The 7,916-nt window shown below is 41.5% G+C and overlaps 1 protein-coding gene across 1 annotated transcript; it reads right to left on the reverse strand.

The window, feature by feature from the left end:
* Positions 1–4,388: 4,388 nt before the first annotated feature.
* Positions 4,389–5,357, reverse strand: LOC121876074 (sodium/potassium/calcium exchanger 1-like). The gene has a single exon (XM_042380988.1). The coding sequence runs from the start codon at positions 5,355–5,357 to the stop codon at positions 4,389–4,391; it is 969 nt and encodes a 322-aa protein (XP_042236922.1).
* Between the last annotated feature and the right edge of the window lie 2,559 nt (positions 5,358–7,916).

Raw genomic sequence — 7,916 nt, forward strand, 5'->3', positions numbered from 1 at the left:
CAGCCAGGGATTGTAAGCTTCACCAATTATTCTCTTATTGTTGTGAAGGAGAAGCTAGGAAAGCCGGGATCCCGCTTCAGTAAGATTTAGTACAGGTTAATATTATCTGCCAGCTGGTGCCAGGTGAGCGTTACCTGGAGGCTCAGTGTCATTTTGAGGGCGTTTTCGACTGTGTGTGTGTGTGTGTTTTGTTATGAAAATTCAGCACACGAATCTTTAAGAATTAATCTTTGGTCACAGCTTTTATCTCCGTGTCAGGTTCAGGAGCTCTGTTGTAAATCACTGCCAGTGTGAAACTTGTCATTAGTCACAACCAATACAGGTTGCCTCTACGAATTGTTAAACTCTTGGACAGTACACCAACCTTGTGCATTAAGCTGCTCCAGGGCGTTACATTTTGCAATGTAGTTCAGTTTACCAGTGAAATCCCTTGACACGGCAAAGCCGTTCGATTTTTTTATTAAATGTACACTCACAAACACACATGCATGTAAACAAACAAACAAACAAACGAACAAACAAACACAGTATTTTTAATTAAAATTCCAGTTGAGTGTTTTGAAGCGGGTCGACCGTGAGTGTAAATGGTGCAACAACGTCATCACCTGATGGGCGTGTGGGCGTGGTGGTGACTTTGTGCTTGCTGCCTCCCCCTGTGCCACACACACACACTCTCTCTCTCTACTACTACTATCACTTTGTTGTCACTCGGATTCGATTATGACGATCATCCAGCTGTGATACAATGATATGAGTTATTAAGGATTTCATCAAGGTTGGTGAGCTCTGAGGTGACTAGAGAGGCCGATACGGGACCGGCAGGGTCGTCCACAGATGTAGCACTTGTGGAGGGCAACATCTAGTGCGGGAAGGGCGTCGGCAGTGTCTTTCCGTCGATGGCGCTTGTCTGCTTCGGTTTGCAGTCGGGCTAAATTGACACCTTCTCGTGTGGTGCTCCTCCAAGCGTCACGGTGTGGAAAAATCGTCTCCCAGGTGAGGGGGTCGATTTGGTACTTTTTCATGTTTGTCTTAAGACTATCCTTATACCGTTTCCGTTGCCCGTCAGCGTTATGTTTACCATTCGTTAGGTGACTGTAAAATAGTTGCTTTGGCAGTCTACTGTCGCCCATGCGGGTAACATAGCCAGTCCAACGTAGTTGTTCATGGATAATGGTAGCCTCGATATCACTTGTGAGTTTAATATGTGATTGGTTCATTAGATGGTGAACTCGGCTTACCATCATAACGTAATTCAGAATAACATGAAGAAACAAGTCTATAACAGGAAGACAAATCTCAGTAAATAATGTTAAAACGCCCTTACCTACATAACCCTCAGACAAGGGTTATACCAGATACTGCAAGAAGTGTCCAAGGAATTAGGTATGCCACTAACATTATTTTACGACTGTACTAGGCGACCAGGTTCGACCATTTTGGGTATCATCCCCCCTACCCCCTTCATGTCACTCCCTCCACGTATATCACCTCCAGATATAACCCATGATATTTACCTCCACCTCCTCCTTGTATACTGTGCCCCCCTACCCATAGTATACACGTGTTCCCCGGTAGTAATCAGGTGATGGAGTGAGGAAGGGAGGAAATACAGGGAAGGGTGGAAGAGGATGGTGAAAAATAGGATAAGGGACGAGGAGGAAGGACGAAAGGGGAATAAATTAGGGATAGGAAGGGTGAAGGGCTGGGTAGGTTAGGGTAGGTTCTATATTTTGATCATGTAGGAGGAGGAGGAGGGAAAAAGTCGGGGGATTTTAAATAGATCTCCTAATTAAAAATGGCGGAATGTTCCCCCTCTCTGTTTCCCCTTCCATATAACCAAACCGACATTAAAATTAGATGGTGATTCGAGATAAATAACTATATAATAATAACGAATATATAATAATAATAATAATAATAATAATAATAACTGAATAGATATAAATAATGTAGCGTCGTCCCCCAGAAGAAATCCCAGCTCTCAACCATCCCGACATACCCTGGTCCCTCACCCCCCCACACGGCCCTCTGAACACTACCTCTCTATGTCCCATTCACTTGAGATTGAAGGGACCAAAAGAGTCTGGGAGATCTGCTTTACTATGGCATAATTTCCGTTCTAAAATTCCTTATATTGAGTGAAAATTTTGATCTTAGAATAATAATGATCATGGAGTCACTCTGAGCCAAATCCCATTAAAACGAATCAATAGTGTTTGTGTTGATGATGACAATAGGGGTGAAATACGGTTCGATTAATCTAATGGTACTCGATCACCCTGAATGGACTCACTGGTCCTATTAACGGAGGGAATGCCTTACCTTAATGTTAATACCTAAATTAATACAATAGCATCGATAATGTAGGTTTTAAGGTATATAATTAACCCTTTGAAGACGATGGTTTAGGTTTCAACCCTTTAAAGACTGTGGTTTAAACTATAGCCCTTTAAAGACTATGGTTCAAACTATAACCCTTTAAAGACTATGGTTTAAACTATAACCCTTTGAAGACGATGGTTTACGTTTCAACCCTCTAAAGACTATGGTTTAAACTATAACCCTTTGAAGACGATGGTTTAAGCTATGTAACCCCGTAAGGACGTTGGTTTAAGCTATGTAACCCCGTAAGGACGTTGGTTTAAGCTATGTAACCCCGTAAGGACGTTGGTTTAAGCTATGTAACCCCGTAAGGACGATGGTTTAAGCTATGTAACCCCGTAAGGACGTTGGTTTAAGCTATGTAACCCCGTAAGGACGTTGGTTTAAGCTATGTAACCCCGTAAGGACAATGGTTTAAGCTATGTAACCCCGTAAGGACGTTGGTTTAAGCTATGTAACCCTGTAAGGACGTTGGTTTAAGCTATGTAACCCCGTAAGGACGTTGGTTTAAGCTATGTAACCCCGTAAGGACGTTGGTTTAAGCTATGTAACCCTGTAAGGACGTTGGTTTAAGCTATGTAACCCCGTAAGGACGTTGGTTTAAGCTATGTAACCCCGTAAGGACGTTGGTTTAAGCTATAACTCGAAAGGGATGATAAGAATGACTGTGCTCCTCCAGGGATTATGAACCACCGTCTTGAGAGAGAGGTTGGTGGTTCTCGCTCTCGCTTTATTTCATTTTATTTTATTTGGGTTTTTATCTTCATTGTTTTTGTGCATTTATTTTATTTTGTTTTAGTTTTAGTTTTTTTGTTATTATTATTTATTGGGGGTTTTATTTCCGTTTTTATTTTTGGAGTTTTTATGTCCACTATTTTTGGGGGAGTTTTATTTTAAGTTTTAGTTTTTAAGAAAGATTTTTGTTTGAGTTTTTTTTAAGGTTTAACTTTTCTTTTAATTATTCATATAAAGGATTTTATTTTCACTCTTTGTAATGACTTGTATTTACACTATATTTATGTATGTGTTAGGGCTTTTATTTTTTGTTTTTCATACATTAAAGCTTTCTGTTATTGCTGGTCAGTAATGGGCGTCATGAGGCTCACAACATAGACTACATATGTTGTCTCACATAACACCATTTTTATGTATATTATTGTAGTATTAATTACGCTGTTTATTTACACTTATGGTTGCATATAATTACACTGTTTATTTACATTTGACTAAGTATTTACACTGTTTATTTACACTTTTGGTTGTAGGTATTAATTTCACTGCATATTTACACTTATGGTTGTATATAATTACACTGGTTATTTACATTTGACCGAGGGTATTATTTACACTGTTTATTTACACTTTTGGCTGAGATTACTAATTGGGTATATCACAGAGGAAGACCATCATCATCATCATCATCATCATCATCATTATTCATCATCATCATCATCATTATTCTTCAGGTCGTTGCTCCTTAAGAATTGTTTTTAATCAGAAAGTGGTTGATGGATGGTTGATGGTGGTTCAGGATAGTTGATGGGTGGTTTATGATGGTTCAAGATAGTTTACGATTGTTGATGGATGGTTGATTATGGTTGGTGGGTGATTGATGATTGTTGATGGAAGTTTGGCGATGGTTGATGATAGGTGGTTGAGGATGGTTGATGATGGGTGGTTCAGAATTGTTTATGATGGTTCAGGATAGATAATGGATGATTGATGGTGGTTGAGGTGGGTTGATGATGGTTGATGGATGGTTGCTGATTTTTGATAGATGGTTGATGGATGGTTGGTGGATGGTTTATGGTGGTTCAGGATAGTTGACGATGGTTGATGGATGGTTAATGGATGGTTCTCCTTGGTAGCGCACTGTACAGGGTATGGTGGAGATAGACCTGGTCACGGTGTTCGGTTGATGATTACTGATAATGGCTGATAATGGCTGATGATGACTGATAATGGCTGATGACCTACAATTTGGCCAAGATCACCACCTTTTCCTCTCAGTTACACCTTTGTAACACGGGAACAGTCCTTGATGTTTGTCCTTGATGTTTGTCCTTGGTGTTTGTCCTTGATGTTTGTCCTTGGTGTGTGTCCTTGGTGTTTGTCCTTGATGTTTGTCCTTGGTGTGTGTCCTTGATGTTTGTCCTTGGTGTTTGTCCTTGATGTTTGTCCTTGATGTTTGTCCTTGGTGTTTGTCCTTGATGTTTGTCCTTGGTGTTTGTCCTTGATGTTTGTCCTTGGTGTGTGTCCTTGATGTTTGTCCTTGGTATTGTGTGTCCTTGATGTTTTTGTCCTTGGTGTGTGTCCTTGATGTTTGTCCTTGATGTTTGTCCTTGGTGTGTGTCCTTGATGTTTGTCCTTGGTGTGTGTGTCGTGATGTTTTGTCCTTGATGTTTGTCCTTAGTGTGTTTTGTCCTTGATGTTTGTCCTTGATGTTTGTCCTTGGTGTTTTGTCCTTGATGTTTTGTCCTTAGTGTTTTGTCCTTGATGTTTGTCCTTGGTGTTTGTCCTTGTTGTTTGTCCTTGATGTTTGTCCTTGGTGTTTGTCCTTGATGTTTGTCCTTGATGTTTGTCCTTGGTGTGTGTCCTTGATGTTTGTCCTTGATGTTTGTCCTTGGTGTTTGTCCTTGATGTTTGTCCTTGGTGTTTGTCCTTGATGTTTGTCCTTGATGTTTGTCCTTGGTGTTTGTCCTTGATGTTTGTCCTTGGTGTTTGTCCTTGATGTTTGTCCTTGGTGTTTGTCCTTGATGTTTGTCCTTGGTGTGTGTCCTTGATGTTTGTCCTTGGTGTTTGTCCTTGATGTTTGTCCTTGGTGTGTGTCCTTGGTGTGTGTCCTTGGTGTTTGTCCTTGGTGTGTGTCCTTGGTATTTGTCCTTGGTGTTTGTCCTTGATGTTTGTCCTTGATGTTTGTCCTTGGTGTTTGTCCTTGATGTTTGTCTTAAGTTGTTGGTCATATCAGTCGGCATCAGGGACTCTTAGGGGCCCCCGAGTGGTCACCTCATACTCCCACTGCCAAGTTAGTGTAATTGTCTGACTCTTCACTGCAGTCTCCCAGGTCAAGACAAGTGTGTGTGTGTAATGTCTCTCTCTCTCTCTCTCTCTCTCTCTCTCTCTCTCTCTCTCTCTCTCTCTCTCTCTCTCTCTCTCTCTCTCTCTCTCATTTATTTTAGTTAGTGAAAACGAACTAAACTTTGGTTCGTACATCTGTCAAATATTTGTTTTCCGTACAAGACTGATTAACTGACTTATTGACTTACTGACTGACTGACTGACGGACGTGGACCTACTGACGCACCAACCTATTACAAAGCTCTCACTTCTCTGGGGAAATGTGTTTAAAGCAGGTGTTATCATCCAGGTGTGAGAATAAAATCAACTTTCTGGAGAGGCAATTTATGAGTTAAAGGTAAAATGAAATATTAAGGAGAAAATAAACATGTAAATAATTATCTCAAGGTATTAGACGAAAAAAAAGAAGATTGAAAAAGCTTATCAGGGTGATGCAGGGGCGTCCAGTGGCGGGGGGAGGGGTGGCGGGATAGGAAGGCATGGCAGGGCAGGGAAGCGTGGCGTGGCGGGGAGGCGCCATGGGAGTGGGGCAGGGATGCGTGGCAGGGCAGGAAGGCATGGCAGGGCAGGGAGGCATGGCGGGGCAGGGAAGCGTGGCAGGGCAGGGAAACGTGGCGAGGCAGGGCAGGCAGGCGTGACGAGACAGGGAGTCGAGGCAGCACACACACACACACACACACACACACACACATACATATATACAGGGAACAAGACCACTCATGTTATCTCCGCATCACAACACAAACACAGGCGCCCTCTCCCTCCGTCTCTCCCACCCCACTCAACCCCCGCCCTTGGTTGTGAGGACGATAATGATCATGAGAGAGGGAGAGAAATAGAGAGAGAGATAGAGAGATAAAGAGTGGGTGAGCGAATGAAAGAGAGAGGGATTGCTGATAAGAGGTGGTGGAGAAGGGAGAGATATAAGAGTGTGGAATGAGAGAAAGGTGGGAGAGAAAGGTAACTGGGTTGAGAGAGAGACGAGATGAAGAAGAAAAAGAGAGAGAGTATGTTATCTCTCTTTTTTCCCTCATACTTTATTCTTTCTCACTTTCCCATTTCTCTCTTTATTTCATTACATTCTCTCGTACTCCAAACAAACTATCCAACACTACCCTGCCACATTCATTCTACACTATAGTTTCCCTTCTACCACACCCCCACCACACACTACCACCTTCCAACACACTCTCTATCACGCTCTCGCACTCTATCACACTCCTGTACTACACCTTAACACTCCTGGCCTCCGAAAAAGTGAGGAATTACGAAGGAAAACATGAAGATATAAATACTGCACTCGCCTTGTTGTATATAGTAAAGCTTCATCATAGGAGAGCAGTGAAGGGGCAGTGTTATGGCCTGGGTGTAGGGGTGGCAGGTCCCTCTCTTACTTAATCACCTCAATTAATTGTAGTAATATCAAGATCTCTCGTCTGTTTGGATATGAATTTGATAATGTTTTTTATTTATTTATTTATTTATTATTATTATTATTATTATTATTATTATTATTATTATGATTATTATTATTATTATTATTATTATTATGATTATTATTATTATTATTATTATTATTACAGTATTATTATTTTTAGGGGGAACTCCAACGATATTACGTCAGTATGTGAGGTTTAGCTGCTCGTGTACACTTAGGGAGACACCCCGTGTATTATATTCCCACACTGGCCCTAATGTATGCTTTTATTTTACCTATAGTGTATTCCCTCATCATACCACAATCCCGCATTATGCTACACCCTACGGTCATTATACCATTACTCTAGGACCCTCTGTTGTCTAGAAAATACCAAGGGTGGTTAGGGTGAGCGGCGGTGTTATCAGGCGTCATCAGGAGGGTGGAGGCGCCATTGAGGTTTACACACACGTGACTATGGCGGCGCTCAAGATATCAATCTGGCTTAAATGTAGGGTGACCTGCCTCGTAAAATGGAACCAATTTGGCCACACAAAAGAGGGACAAAAGATCCACACTCCCCCAGGGCTTGGTCTTGGCAAAATTGAGAGAGAGAGAGAGAGAGAGAGAGAGAGAGAGAGAGAGAGAGAGAGAGAGAGAGAGAGGTGCCCTACCGTGGACTTAAGACCTTAATCTCACAGGCTAGGGCTAAGACCTTTCTTTCTTTCTTTCCTCCAAACTGAAAGAGTGAGTCTGGGTATAAAAGTGCTATTCGACGAGTTTAAGGACTTTAATCTCGTACAATAAACAAAGATTTCCACTTCTTGTGAGTCCCGATAGATTTTTCCCCCCAATTCTGAAGTTTCCTTTCAGAGACGAGGACTGGTCACCTGACTGTTTCTTTTCCTTACATATATCCGCTATTTTTTTTTTCTTTTTTAAATATAAAATTCACTACACTGTTTGAGACAACTCGTGAGGCGAAGACAAGTTCTCTTACCTGGTTATTGAAGGCACCTGGTTTATTGATCACTCTTAA

This window comes from Homarus americanus, unplaced genomic scaffold (genome assembly GCF_018991925.1).
Source record: "Homarus americanus isolate GMGI-L3 unplaced genomic scaffold, GMGI_Hamer_2.0 scaffold33468, whole genome shotgun sequence".
NCBI lineage: Eukaryota > Metazoa > Arthropoda > Malacostraca > Decapoda > Nephropidae > Homarus > Homarus americanus.